At 40.5% G+C, this 15,430-nt stretch overlaps 1 protein-coding gene across 1 annotated transcript in view; it reads right to left on the bottom strand.

Moving 5' to 3' along the window:
• nell2a (neural EGFL like 2a) overlaps nt 1–15,430 on the bottom strand; it is an 82,049-nt gene that overhangs the window by 48,962 nt on the left and 17,657 nt on the right. Inside the window, exons 7-12 of the mRNA XM_056388022.1 lie at nt 15,039–15,121; nt 14,548–14,676; nt 11,888–11,990; nt 9,361–9,452; nt 7,664–7,769; nt 6,581–6,709 (exon numbers count right to left, since the gene is read on the bottom strand). Of these exons, the coding sequence (XP_056243997.1) occupies nt 6,581–6,709; nt 7,664–7,769; nt 9,361–9,452; nt 11,888–11,990; nt 14,548–14,676; nt 15,039–15,121 (642 nt within the window). The remainder of the gene's footprint in view (nt 1–6,580; nt 6,710–7,663; nt 7,770–9,360; nt 9,453–11,887; nt 11,991–14,547; nt 14,677–15,038; nt 15,122–15,430) is intronic.

The raw sequence follows: 15,430 nt of genomic DNA, 5'->3' as shown, positions 1-15,430 counted from the left end.
AAATTTGTTTTGCTCAGTGGTGGAAGAATGATTTGGATGTTTAACCGAAGTAAAAGTAGCAATGGAAAATTTATTACATTGCAAGTATAGGTCCTGAATTCAAAATTCTGTTTAAGTAAAATAGCATATTGTCAGCGAAATGAACAAAAGTAAATACTGGCAGTACTCAAAGTGACACCTTCATTTGTGTGTTAAATGATTATAAACAAAATATATAAAAAGCATTACCTATAAGCATTATTTTAATGTTGCAGCTTATTCAATGAAGATCATATGTTTTTTATGTAAAAACTGAATCTGCATATTAACTATACAGCAATGCAGATTAGCAAACATAAAGTAATGCTCTCTGTAATGTAGTGAAGTAGAAGTTTTATCAGTTACATAAAGGGAAATACTCCACCTGAGCATAAAGCAGTCAATGAATTAAGCATGTTCCTATCTGGAAAAGCAGCAGAGAGGAAACTTCTCCCATGCGGCATTTGAAGGATATTGGTTGAGCAGTGCTGAGATACTGTTATTTACACTGGAGAGGGACTGTCTGGCTGGTGGTGGGATTGTCTGTTTTGGGTGACATTTCAGGAGGGTCACAGAGGTGAGATGTGTGTAAACAAACACACAGCCAGTCATAACGTCTATGTGTTTGCCTGTGTGTGCGTGATTCATCTTTGTGTGTGTGTGTGTGTGTGTGTGTGTGTGTGTGTGTGTGTGGGTGGGTGTAGAGGGGGGAGTGGGGGTCAGGACCCTAGCAGGTGGGGAACCCAGAGGCTCGGGGCTCATCCCGACAGTGATTGGGTTTTGGAGCAGGCCGTGCTCTTCAGTCAGTGCCAATTAGCCTGCTGCTACCTTGTGACATTCAAAAGATAGCAGCGGCAATCGGTCCCGCGTTCACACACAATATGCTTACACACAAACACACACACACACTCAGTCACACCTTAGAGGTGATAAAACCTCATTCTGTGTTCAAACACCATCGACCTTTTTAATCATTTATACCACATACATTATCAGATCTACATTAACTACATTAATAAGTCAGAAATCTGGCTATTGGACAAACTCATGTGTCATCGTGATATTTAAAGCCTCTGCACACACACACAGGTGTTTTCACTTCACTGTAAAAATTAAGCTTGATTGACATCCTCCTCATCCTCCTGCTATACTTTTGTTGCACTAATTAGGGTGGAAACCTTGTTATTATTCTTTTTGGTCCATAGAGTTGTGTGACATCACATAATTTCCCGCCTAGCTCCGCCTTGCTTCAACCTGATGAGAGGTCTAATCAGGGAGTAATTGAAAACACCTGTGTAGGTGTGCAGAGCCTTTAACGATAGTCCTGTCTTGCTGTGACCACCAACATCTGACAAGCCTGTTTACTGTTTGTCCAGTAAGTTTGCTTTACAATGTTTTTTAATTGTTTTTCATTTATGCTGCATTTTTTTGCATATTTTTCTTATTCTCCAACAACAAAGAACAGTCCAAAACCAGCAATGCAGCAAAGGAGCTGAAAAAAAAAACCCCAGCAAAAGCACATTTTAATCCACTTAATGGTCGCTGAAAACTACAGTGCCCGGTTGTTTTGGGAGATGACTTAGCCTTTTCTAAAATGGAAACTATATATTTCTGACCCATTTCTGAAGATTTACATCATCAATAGGAACAAACTCAGACTTGGAGCTGAGTGCCACAGACAGGCCAGGAAGTCAGAAAGAAAACAAGAGACTAACTCATTGTAGGTTTAGGTATTTTCATGGGATTTGCTGGGTACAAAAAAATACAGAATATCAGCAACCTTTTCCATTTTTGATACGTGATTGATTCGTTCACTTTACTTTCATTGTGTTTGGGTGGAGGCAGACGTCTCTCAGACAGACAAATCAAACCACAACCATCTGCATCGCTAAATACCAGAGAAGGTAAGTGAGAAAATGTTAATTTGGGTGAACCAACCCTTTAATGTTTATGCTGTTATCTAACTACCTACCTATCTATCTAACACTATGCAGTTTTGTAAGTGTGGTGCACATAAGCAATTGAATAATGTGCAGTGTCCCTGATAAATAAAATGAGTTAGTGCTCTCTAGGATAGGCTGTATATAAAAATAAAATCCTGTTGCATACTTTGTCTCTTTCTATTTCCTCTTTTTCCTCTATTTTACAGAATATCGTTTTATATTTCACATTCCCCATATGGATGGCACAAAAAAAACACACACAAGCAGTCGTTCTGTCTGAGCAATCCTGACAGAGAATTTCTGAAGTAGGGCATTTCAAAACCAGACAACAATGGGAGATGTCTTTCTGCCTGCAGTCCTCTACAATGCTGAGATGAATAATGGTATTATCTCAACACGTTGAACTATACTGATTGTTCAATTTAGAGACAATCACACAGTCTGTCACTTCTCCACTGCTCGCCCCTCTGTCTAATTCTGTCCTAAACACACGCATGCATGTAGTAAAATAGGCCTTAAGCCTGACTGCGCTCTGAGGATAGGATGGAGGAAAAAACTGAGCTCTTTTTCTGTTGGAGAACTCAGTGCTCAAACCACCACACATACACAGACATGCACCTGCACACTCACACACACACATACACACACAGACTTACACAAAGGCAGGGCTAGTATCCCCCTGAGTTTTCCCTACTGCTGCTTCTATGAAAAATTTACACAGGAGTGATCGCATCGGCTATTTTGAGCCCATCTCTGACCTAGGAATGTTTTTAAAGAGCTGGTATCCATCTCTGCTTTTTTGTCTTTATGTCTGACATCACCCAAAAAATGTTATGTGCAGTAGTGTCTACATAAAAGAAAACCTATATTCAAGGGTCTGCATATATGTCTTTCTGATTCATGATCCCCCTGCTGTGTTCAATACACAAAATTTCCTCTAAGTTGGAGGTCACATCTCATCTCACAGGCACCACTGTGTTGAAACTCATCTAGAAGTGAAAGCAGGCGACTTCACTCATCTTTCGGTACATCTGCTCGCAGCCACAAAATGGTGTATCTATTATATGAACACAAACATTCTCTCATCCATCCACAGAATCCTCAGTGTTTTGGAAAGACGGTCCTTTTATTTTCCACACAGGACACAGACACACACACACACACACACACACACACACACACACACACACACACACACACACACACACACACACACACACACACACAATCATATGTAGTAAGTGAGTTACAGATCCACACAGAAAATCAATTGCTTTTGAGAGAAGTCCATCAGCAAATTGAGTCAATTTCAGGTGTCTCTGTGCAGTCTCTGATGCAAACACTCACCACAAACACTGCCATCCAATTTCATAGCAAGAGTCAGGCTGCTCTTGAGATGAATAGTCTGGGTCTGAAGTGTTGATGTTGGAGGCACAAGTCTGTCTGCCTGTACTTTATTTCACACAGTGGTGATGGGATGGGCTGCTCCATCCTTATTTCTACAACAATGAACTGCTGAGAGTCTTTAGGCAGCTCTGATGTTACATATGTGATAACAAAGACACAAAAACCAGGCTGCAAGAAAAGGTTGGTTTGTCAGACCAAAAAAAAAAAAAATGTTAATGTGTGAGTGGAAAAAAATGAAGCCTTGACTCAAGACCAATAGAGAGTCAAAAAATTCCCATCATTTTTTTATCATCCTCTTTGACACTCAAAATGTAAATGGATGTTAAAAGCTATTTTCAAAGAATTAGAATTTGCTTCCCACCCTCAGGACACAGGGGTGGCGAAGCATCCAAAATGCATCAATTGATTTTTTTTTTCTTTTGGCCACAAGATATATACACAACATTGACATATTACAACTTTATAAAGTTGTTATTAGTAATGCATCCAGTAGACACAGAGCTACATTACCATTCATTTGGAGTTGTGTCCAATATTCATTCTCTTTTTCATTCTCATTTTTTTAACACTGTTTTGGTCTCTACCAATATCTGTGAGAAATATCAGACTCTATAGCTGCTAAATGCTCCACTATGTTCACTAGCTAGTTAACTCTTGTCTGCCTGCTGTAGGCTGATGGACAGATAGCTTATCAGAGGTTTTTCACTGAGGAAAGCTGCATGCTGCGGCCGAAAATGGGTTGATGACAGCAGCGGGAGGGAACCAAAATAGCTAAGCTGATGGGCCAGAGAGCCAAATCAATCAGCTGCAAGATGCTAAAATGCTCCATAGAGCTGGAGGGGATTTTAGAGTCAGGAGATAATTCTCACAATGAATGACATCTTTTATACTTCACATGTGATCATTTGACAGACCATTACTGAGGCTTCAACAAATGATCATTGATATAAAATTATCAAATAATTTGAAGATATTTTCTAGATTGATCAAATAAGTCCGGGTCTATATGATAATTATGATAATAATAATAATAATAATCCAAATAATCTAAATAATAGTAATCTAAACAACCGTTCAAAGATATTCACAGAAGCATAATAAGTGATATGAGTGGAGCAGGTTTTACTTACTATATTTTCCTGTTGGGTTGTTTTATAGTGCATCAGATTTTCTAACAGATGTTTTGTATGTGACCTTTTAATATGCAAAGTAACTGTAAAAAAAAAACAAAAAACAGCATCTGAAATGTGCTGGAGTATGAGTAGAAATACTTCAGTACAACTGCCATCGAATTGTACTTTAGCACCGCGCTTGAATAAACGTTAATCGCTTTCCACCAGTGCCTGAATTATGTTTTCAGAGACACCATGGTTACACACTGTTATTGTCCGCTGGATCACCTACAACCCACCGCATCGCTTCCCATTAATTTAGCACAGATAGCATCTTTAATTATACAGATTCCCTGAGACTAATTACCTGGACAACTGCTCACATGTGTAAATTAATGTGAGATCTGCAGAAGTTGTGAACTTTTACTCTTTCATTTAGCAACCTGGTTACAGTAACAAAAAGCTCTGCGGCTCGACTGACACTTTCGCCTCATCTCGATGAAGGTGACAGAAAATATATTACAGGGAGCGTGTGGACTGTAGATAAAAACGAAATAGGCCGAGGCACGTACTCACAAACACATGCTCTAAAACTGCACACACACAATGAAAAGGGAAGATCAAGAAGGCTGTATATTGACAGAGCAGCTGTCAAGGTCATATGCAGAAAGGATCTGAATAACTTTGATGCCATGTTTGCTCATTAATACCAGAGCTGCACAGGCGTGGCAGTTATGACATGATGTTTACTACATATTTTACTACAGGATAGCATCGGAGATGATAAAGTCATCATTTTTTAATGATGCATCTGGTAAAAATTCAGCCAAGATGTGAGATGAGGAATTCAGTTGAAGCACCATCCGTTAAGTGAGTATGAACTCTGAGATCTCTTCACCATCAGCCTGAAAGGACCTGCGCAGTGAGATATAGAGCATGTTTTCCCATCATGTAATGTGGAACATTCAAAAGGCAATCAAGTAAAACATGGTCTGTTTTTATAGGAGAGCAGTGCTGGTATAATAAATTGCATTGTGTTTTGCTTGTAAGTTTAACATGGATGGAGACATCTGAGCCTTAGCATGCAATCAGTAATGAATGACCTCGCTGATGATAGATGGCATGTCTTTAATCGCTGCCGCAGCAGAGTGACGCTGAATACATGCCAACATAAAGACCATCAGCATGTTTTTATATCACAAATTAATCAGCTGACGGAAAAGAGAAACATTAGTCTCTCAAAATGCATTCTGAAAAGCAGTTATTATATATCGTGGACCCGAATAATGAGAGGATTACAGTCTCCCATCACAAAAGGATTATGTGATAAAAGCATGAATGCAGCAAAGTGTTGTGATGGTTATTTAGCAAATGTCGACATTATTTTGCAATGCGTGGTCTGTGTTTAACAAATTCAGACAAACTAACAAAAACAGTCCATATATATATAAAAACATGGCACTTAAATGACAAATAAGTTTGTAAGCCAAAATGTTTGAAGGAAATTCTTCCAAGTGTCAGGTCAGCAGAGAGCAACATTGCGTCTTCATCAAACATTAAAATAAAACAGAGGAACAAAGAAATACAACCAGAATTGTGAAGCACTCATGTCTTGTATTTATTGCGGCAGGTCTGTGCCAGTTGTTTTTAATACTGTTCTGGAATAAAAATCAGTAGATACTGTGTTTTGAAAGTTGGGAAATAAATATTAACTGTGCTGACTGTAAGGTGACCATGGCAGGAATAGCAGAAGAAAAAAAAAGAAACATAAAGAAATCACTTAGTAGTGAGTTCAAGATCAGTGTAGAGAGTCATTCACTTCCCTGACACATGTTATCCGTGTGTTCATTTCACAAAACCGACTCACATCAGGGCTGAGTCCACACAGTCAGAGCGCCCAAACATCTCTAAATTCTCCTTCTCAGTAAAAATTACACTGAATTAAAACCTTGCCCTCCAAAAAAGCAAAGGCCAGCTTCCTCTCGTGACCCATCCGATGCAGCCCAGGCACATTCGCAAGAAACAACCACACATCCACTCTTGGAGGGCAAACAAACTTCAGCTAAAAGTCAGGGTTTGTTATTCAGAGCCATGCCTTACCTTCACAGTAGGCATTATCGTCTCGAAGTGGGCGGAAGCCATCCTTACAAACACAGCAGTCTCCTGCCTCCAGGTTCACACAGTCTGAGTGCTCCACGCAGCCATGGCCCTCTGAGCAGAAGTCATGACCTGCAGGAGGCACAGGGAGGAAAAGGTTGACACCCAGAGGAGCGAAGAGGAGAGCAGTGATGGAGGTGCGGTGGAAAGGTTATGTCATAGTACCACGACCTTTTCTCACAGTATCCTTTTACCGCGGCTTCTTTCCCAGGTATATTAGGGCAAAATAACATTCATTTACTCCTATTTCTCACTGTCACATCTGACTTCATAAAAAGAACATATGCTGATATTGCTAAAAGTACAAATAACTACAAATGAGTAAGCTAAATTTCAAGGAAAATAATACTAGGTTTTAGCCCCCTTCTTAAAAATCCCTCGTACTTTGTATAATTTCATTTTTAGATTGATTTTCTATCTTACAGGCAGCCATTGATTTCAGTTCTTGCCTGCACAATAACATATACCAGCAATATTAACTTGCAGAGTAAAATTTGTTTGCGATGGTAATCGATCAAAGCGAACACAATGCTGCTTTGTCCAGCCGGTCGAGATGCAAATGTACTGAGCAAAAAATTGAGCATATAAACATACTATGAAAGGGATGGTGTGAATTGGGCAGTTTTTGTTGCATGAAAAGGTCGCTGTTTGTGTGCCGATCCTGAATCCCTGGCTCTGTTCTCTCGAAAGCTCTAGAGAGCGAAATGCTTACAAAACAATCGCTACAACACAACTGCAAGTTGATTTTCATAGTCGCAGCCTGGAGGGTGGGAAGTCAGTGCAAGAACATGTGATTTTGAAAAACTATTATCAATAATGAAATCTCTGACTTCTTTTGCCAGTGGCGATTTCTCACTGTACATGTCTCTATATTTTTCCTTGCAAATATTATTCCTCCTGTATCTGTCTGTATAAACACAAATCTGGTAAAACAACTTATAATAAACATGTTCCACCATAAAAAAATGAATTATGTTAAATGGGATAGTAGTAATATAGTATTGTAGGACAATGTTTCCTCCATACCTCTGCAGACTTTACAGCATCTGTCACTCAAGGTGATCTGCTCCGACTCTGGACAGTTGAGCTCAGGACAGGGCTCAGTGGGAACCACTCGATGCATAGTCCTGTCCTGTGATGAGTAAAGACAAAATGCTCATGAGCGACTCTCTAGGTCCACACACCCCCCCTCCCACCCCTTCATTTGCTAAGGGTTTGGATGTAATTATGAAGGTAATTATTCATCTATTGTGTTTCCTCTGTCACTCCCCGACTTTCCCTCCTCCCTGTGTGTTCATTACAAACCAATTACTCATTTGGTCAAAAGCAGTTTTTTTTTTTTTTCCAAACTACTTGTGGAAGCGGAAAAGCTTTTTTTTTCTTTTGTCCTGTTCTCCACAATCATTTACATTGTGATTCATGACGCAGCTTTATTATACAAACAGTGAATCAATCTTCTGGATTATCCCTGCATGTGTGTGTTTAGTCAGAGTGTAAAACCTGATTAGGGGGTTCCTTTCCCCAGCATGCCTTTGGCAGGTCTCTCTAATGATCTCATCTGAGTCCCTCTGACTGATGCTAATTTGGAGTCATTAACACCAGACACAGTTGGACAAAAAACAATAGACCTTCTCCATCTATTTGTCGGCACGAATATTTTACTGGTGGATCATTTTAAACCTGACATCTGCCCGAGGTGTCATGACCTCTACTCGTACACAGGCTGAGCGTGCTTGTTGGAAATCATGGAAAAAACTTCCACAAACTCCCCAAACAACTTTCCAAACAAGCCTCACCATTGACTTCTTACCACCCACCACCCAAAATGCCCCCCCCCCCCCTGCAGCCAGCAGGCAGACAGAAGATCAGAGGCGTGACAAGCAGCTGTCAGGGGAAGCCTGCAGGAGTGTGCAGCAGTGGGCTGAATGACAGAACTCCGCGTCCCCATTTCTTTGATCTGCCTGGGACTGCCAGTCAGTAAACTGGGACTACAGATGGGCCAGGTGTGGGCAAGCAAGCCAGACAGCTGTCTGAAACTGCAGATTCTAATGGAGCTTTGCAGAATTCATGGAGGAGCCGGTTGATATGATAGAGTTGGGTGATTAAAACTTCAAATCACTTTTCTGTGATTGATTGGGCCTGCCTGGCATAATGTCATCAAGTGAATTACTCCCAAAAGTGAGCGACCCACCCATCTGGTGCACCAGGCAGACAAAAGCAAATGCTCTGAATAATTGGGAAATGAATCTGATTTGGGACCAGTGTGGTATCTGATGATTGGTACTGAAGAATGGCCGTGGCATCCTGTGATTGACGAGTGATCTGCTCCAGGCCTCCAAATGTAAAGTTAATTAGCAGGATTCAGCCGATTTATTTAAATAACAAAGAAAACAATGACAAGTCAGACCAATGAAATCCAGCTGAAGTGGACAAGCTCGCACTCTGGTTCATGGGGGCTTGATTTATCCTCTCAGGGTGGGCCAAGGTAGCAGTGTTTAGTGAACTGTCATGCACTGCAACACAACATGGAAATTAATAGAGCTGAAGTGCTTGGTTACATGACTTATTGTGGTGTCTCTTTCTGGAGGGGAAGCTGATAAAAAATTCTTTTGAATAAATATGTTTAAGTGTATTTAAAGGCTGTGTGTGTGTGTGTATGTGTGTGTGTGTGTGTGTGTGTGTCGGTGTCGGTGTCTGTGTGTGTGTGTGTTGACATGACTTACCCTACATTCAAACAGCAGGCACCTGCCAGAGGAGTCGCGCACAGCCTTCTGATCCCCCTCCACCAGCTCTCTTCCACCAAACAGGCAGACAGCTGGTAGCAAACGCAGAAACATTACACACACACACATAAACAACAGATATACACATAAAAACACACTGAAGACCGTATTTCTTCCGAATCATACTCCAGATAATAATCTGTGTGTCTGTTTTCTGTAATGATTGTGGCTTATATTTAATGCATTACGCCTGAATAAATGATTGTGAGCATGTCTGAAAATATATGTTGCTGTAAGACTTTTCAGATTCGTAAAAGATAAGTTTGATCTGTTGCTGGACAAATTCCCACTGTATTATACCACTATTTACTGTTCTTTATTTGAAAAATTACAACTTTGTATGACTTTTATTAGAACGGAAATAGCAGAGAATATGTTTCAATTTCTGGTGTTACGGAAAAAAACATTAATCTCCTAAAGCCTTTAGCAAAATTCTCAATCTATTGTTCAGCTTGTGATGTTCTTGAACCCAAATGTATTCAATTAACAAACAATCAGAAATAAAGAAGCGCAAGCAAATAATTAAATTTCTGACCCAATTAATCACAAAACAACTGATTTGCATTTATCAAGAACAAATTTTTCTCTAACTATTTGTAAATGAACTTATCATTCTAAAAATCAACACATATATTTCAATCCCACCACTCGCCGGTTGTGGACATAAACACTGGCAGAACACCAGGGGTCTTATATAACAGTCCTGTTGTACTTGTATGATACAATCTGTCCTTATTATTTTCAGCTTTTTTATAGCTTTTTTTTTTTTTTTTTTTTTTTTTTTTAGTCCTCAGGTAAATTGAGTCAAACCAAATCAAGCATATCAAACCCAATTAAGCAATGCTACTGAGGAAGTGATGGAATAATTAACATGTAAAGAGAGCAAGCAGAGACCCTGTTTTATATAACTGTAGGGGAGGGTAGGTGGGCGCAAAAATAATCATGTGGGCAGAAAGTGAGTGTTTGATGAGCAGTTGGGGTCAGGCAGATTCAGACTGATACGAGGAGGAGTGATGATTGACACCGCAGCTCGGGCCCTATCACAAAGCAAGCGCATCATGAAAGCAAAGGACTTCAGAAACAGCTATTTGACGTTCTACTTGACAGACCATCAAAAAAAACAGACTCGGAACTCCTCCCCGCTAGGCCCTGTGCTGCAAGATAAGGCTTTAATTTGGAGAGCGAATCATGTCTTTGTAGTGGGGAAACTTGCAGCACTCTTCTCTCCAAAGCCGGAGCATGCGTAATTAGCTGTGTGTTTGTCTACCTCGTTGAGATAAGTCAGCACGGGGGTGTTGAGTTTAAGGGGATTACCTGCTACGTGTTTATATTTGTGTAACACAGCAGCACATTCCTAAACCCCTGTGTTGCATCCCTGACCCTTGGGTCAGTGGAAATGATGCCGACTCAAGCTGATTAGAATCCAAGACTAATGGTTTCCTACTGATAAAGAGTTAAATCTCATCTATTATTTGCTTCGCACGGGAAGCAGGAGCAACGGCAGCAGTGTGTGGGAGTGTGTGGTGAGAAAGTTCTCAAGTGGAGTCAGCTTGCACACAAGATGTGGAGTCAAATCTGCAAAGAAATACTATACGAACGTAAAGTCTGCTACATTTTTTATCATTCATATGGTGCGTAACCCTCTGTAAGGTTGAGAACACCAGCCATTAAAAACACTGAGCTAAGATAATAAATCCCCCTACTTAATGCACATACGAAATTTTGTTCTAAACACCGACAGGCAACTCTTTCTGCATTTTAAAAGCATACATCACATCTCATTTGGGTTAATATCAGGAGAATGTTGGGGTGAGAAAAGCTAATGTCCTCTGAAATCCATTTTTATTGAGAGGGAAATTGAGAGAATATGAGATGCGGAGCGCTGCTGTGAGGAGGCTAATAAGAGTCCATTGCTGAACTCAGACTCTTTTTGAAAAAGAAAAAAAATAAATAAATAACCGACCCTCTGTGTAGATACGTGATGAAACAGCATTATTTATCCAGCCAGAACTCAAAAGTTTAAAATGGACATTTAAGAAGACACTCATCAGTTAGCATGTGCATCGTTTCAGACATCACACATCTCTTATTTTTCTCTTCACTTTTCCCACAGCCATGTTCGTCATAAATAGGAACAGCTTTACATCACATGCAGCCATCGCAGATTTACTGGCTCATGTCTGTGTGACTGGTGGCCATCTGTGTTTTGAAGCCAGCTAGTGAATAATTGATTGGTCCATGTATATGCAAAAGGACAGACCCATCTCAAGAGGCATGTTAGGAGGTAGCTTAGCAACACAGCAGAGCCCTGGTCAATTGTTAGACAGCCCTTGTGGAGGCGTGATGTGTGCTCTAAATCTGGTGGTGGTGGAGGTTGTTTTGCTGCGGCATGTACGTGTTTGTGTACAATTGTGTCCGTGATTGTATGAGTGTAGGAGGGTGATGAGGTTAAGGGTACTCCACTCACGCTGGCACTCCCTGCAGCAGGCACCCTTTACGTAGGCAGGCGCTGTGCCCACTGGGCACTGAGGGGGAGGGCAGGAGATGGCCTCACATTGCACCGTGCCATTCTGGTGGAGAGAGAGAAACATAAGTTGTTTAAAGAGTAACTACTACAGGCCTACCGATGCTGGATTACTCAGGCTGCTACTGATAGGTATTACACCAATATCTGACAATATTACTGCGGATATTCCTTTTGATTTTTCATAGACACATAATTATAAGGATCTCTTAAATTTGGTAATTACAAAATTGTGAAAATAATATACAATTAGACATTTTACAGTTAAAAAATCAAAGTTAACAGTTGGTTAACAAAGTCTGTAATGGACTCTGTATCTTTGGCATTTCTGTACTTCAGTGTTTTGTTATTTACTGGCCAACATTAATACTGATTTGTCTGTTGTGTGATGTGTTTTTTGAGTAGAAAACCTCTATTTATTATTCATCTTAACAGATAAAACAAAACAACCACCAAAATTTAAACAATCAAAAGGAAGACCGCAAGATGCTGGTGAAAGACCCAGAAAAAGCAAGTAATTGGACCTTGAGTCAAGATTTTAATGCAATGCAACGAAGGAGTTGAGCAGAGGGTTTTTCATCAGGGATGATTGTATGTACAACAATGATCACACAGTGACATCACACACAGTGGTAAAGGAGTGGTCAGTGATTTTAAAGGCTCATGATCCTGCTCTTGTTTTCAAACTGTAGACACTGAGAGGGATCAGATTTTGAGCAGGACAATTTAACAGTGAGTTACAATCTACGGTTTTAGATATTTGTGGCATTTAAAAATTTCGAGCGGCTGTTGTCCCTCCGCCGTTTTTGTTGTCCTCAGTAAGTCTATCGGCAAGGTTTATTGTGAGTCCTTGATATATGTAGGTGGTGAAATTGAGCTGGTGACACACAGTACAGTAGTGTATTGTCCGTTAAGCAATCACCTCTCAACTACTAACTGGATAATAAGTAACAGTTTATTGATTCATACCAGTACTGACTACTGTCTCAGCCTCCAAGCCATAGCTCTTCTGTGGAGCCATTTATTCTCCAGCAAATTCAATGGGGCTCGACAACTAATTTAAGTCTGAAAATTTCCATTTTAAATGACAACAACCCCCCCACCCCCCTTCCATATACAAACATTTGCCCCCTGCCTATCTGCCACTACTCAACTGGACTTTTTAAATATGCTGAGAGGGAGGTCTCTGGGAGAAATCCAGGTTATGTTAACTCCATTAAACGACAAAAGCCACTGTAAATCTTCTCATCACCTGCAGTAGATTTCAACAGTAACCCCTATACGCAATATATTTAAATGATATCTCCTTTTCCCCAGCTGTGCCTGTAATTAACATTGCTTCCACGGATGAAAGCTCTGTGACAGCAACATCTATGAACCTGATACACATAATTGATAACATCTTAATGCATGACCTTTGAATTTTAAAGGTCATGGCTAATTGCCACCCATACGGTAAGGAACATATCCCATCTAATTCCTTAATTGCGTCCCAGGAATGGCAACACACTGTTCCCGGGGAATGCAGCGATTTCATAGGATGAGTGGGCAGAACAAATCCCTGATGATAATTATCATCTGTCAAGAGCAATTAGGTGCGGTGCACTGAGAGATATGTGATTTACTTTTTTTTTTTTTGCATGTTGGCTAGTGGTGCGCGATGGCATCTCATTGGCTGGTTGGAGAGCTTCAGTAGCAGGGAATGAGTTTCATGTTCCAAAATTGAGTAGACTGACAGGGGGTGAAATCTGTTTGCTGATGTGGTACAAGCTCCAGATCGCCAATTGCTTCTAATTCTCTTTTTGGCAATTATTCACAGTTTATGTAGCACAAAGTAGATCCTTGAGAGAATCGAGCATCACTAACCACTGTTGCTGATGTGTCTAATCCTGAGTACTGTGGAGGTTTTCAATACAGTATCTGTTCTCGGGTAACTGGGGCAACCCTCCTCTAATGCAAGGAAATAATGAGAATACAAGCTGTCGACAATGGAGCCCCTCCACTCTGCACCTCCACCCCACCCAAACACACCCACCCACAGACCCCCGCCTTCACACACTTGATGAACACAAAAAGCCAAGACTTACAATGGGAGCAATGAACGTGTGTGTAAATGTAGACAGTCACATGCACACACACAAACCGAGGCGTGGAGACAAATGTGAACACACTGCGATACAGACATGATGAAAAATGGATTTTCTCCCTTCTCTTTCTCTAACACACACACACACACACACACACACACAAAGACATACACACAAACAAAAACATGTACACACACATATACACACATTCATATTTTCACACACAGACACTAACACATACACTACACATCTATCTATTTTATGACACATTCACATGCCTGTAGATATTCAATAACACAAACACATCCAGTATGACAAGAACATAATTCCGGATTCAGAATGTTCCCACACACACACACACACACACACACACACACACACACTTAATTAAAACGGAATGCCCTCCCTTGGTCTTTATTACTCTAACATGCACACTCGTACCTAGTGTGCACACACACACAGACACACAGACACACAGACATACACACAGTCGCACACCCGTCTGTGAAGCCCCACCGTGCATGTGCAGTTCCTGCAGCCATCTGTCCAGCCCTCGTCCTCCCTGTAGACGACCCCCTTGACGCTGCAGGTTCTCTCACAATAGCAGCCATCCAGCCCATTCATCTTCTCCTCCGCCCTGGACAGCTGCTCACACCCCCCCACCCCCCCCAAAGAAACAAAAGGCAAGACGAGGAGAAGACGAGAGTGAGCCTTGTTGAGTCTATATTCACATGTAAGCAAACCAGTGGCAGCAGAAAAGTCGGTCATTAGACACCATTAACACCTTTTACACACAAACACACACACACGCACACACACACACACACAGTCTCTGCATCATTTCAACAACAGCTGATGTCTAATATAAACACGCCCCTGACCGCCTGTTGCAATGGATGTTAACAATTGTATTTTTATATATACATATAATATATATATATACATGTATAATGCACAAATTGAGACCTAAATGTCAAAGTAAGACAGATTATATCACGCTACATTACCTTGCTGGATGTTTTAGCAAGAATGTCCTGAAGCTCCATGATTTTCTGCACAAGTCCGTGGAAATCATTGCAGGTTGGGCATGCTGAGATACAAGACACAATACACTTCACTTTAGTACACATCATTCTTTCAAGAAACTGTGATATAACCAACAATTAAAAATATATGTTAGCTGGAAAGAGCACCACCTACAATAACTTATCATATTAAAATCCAAGAAAATATATATCACCACATTGGCAAGTAACTGAATTGTAAAAATAGCAATAGCGTAAAGTTTTCCAACTCAAGAGTCTCACAGATTACCACTTTAAGTCTGAGATATAACTTAATTAACTGAGGTACGTAAATCATTTCTTTAATGTGTGTGATGTTCCTCCTAACGCCACAC

This window comes from Seriola aureovittata, chromosome 10 (assembly GCF_021018895.1).
Source record: "Seriola aureovittata isolate HTS-2021-v1 ecotype China chromosome 10, ASM2101889v1, whole genome shotgun sequence".
Taxonomy (NCBI): Eukaryota; Metazoa; Chordata; class Actinopteri; order Carangiformes; family Carangidae; genus Seriola; species Seriola aureovittata.
The sequence above is the reverse complement of the archived record's forward strand: the minus strand, read 5'-3'. Positions and strand labels throughout refer to the sequence as shown.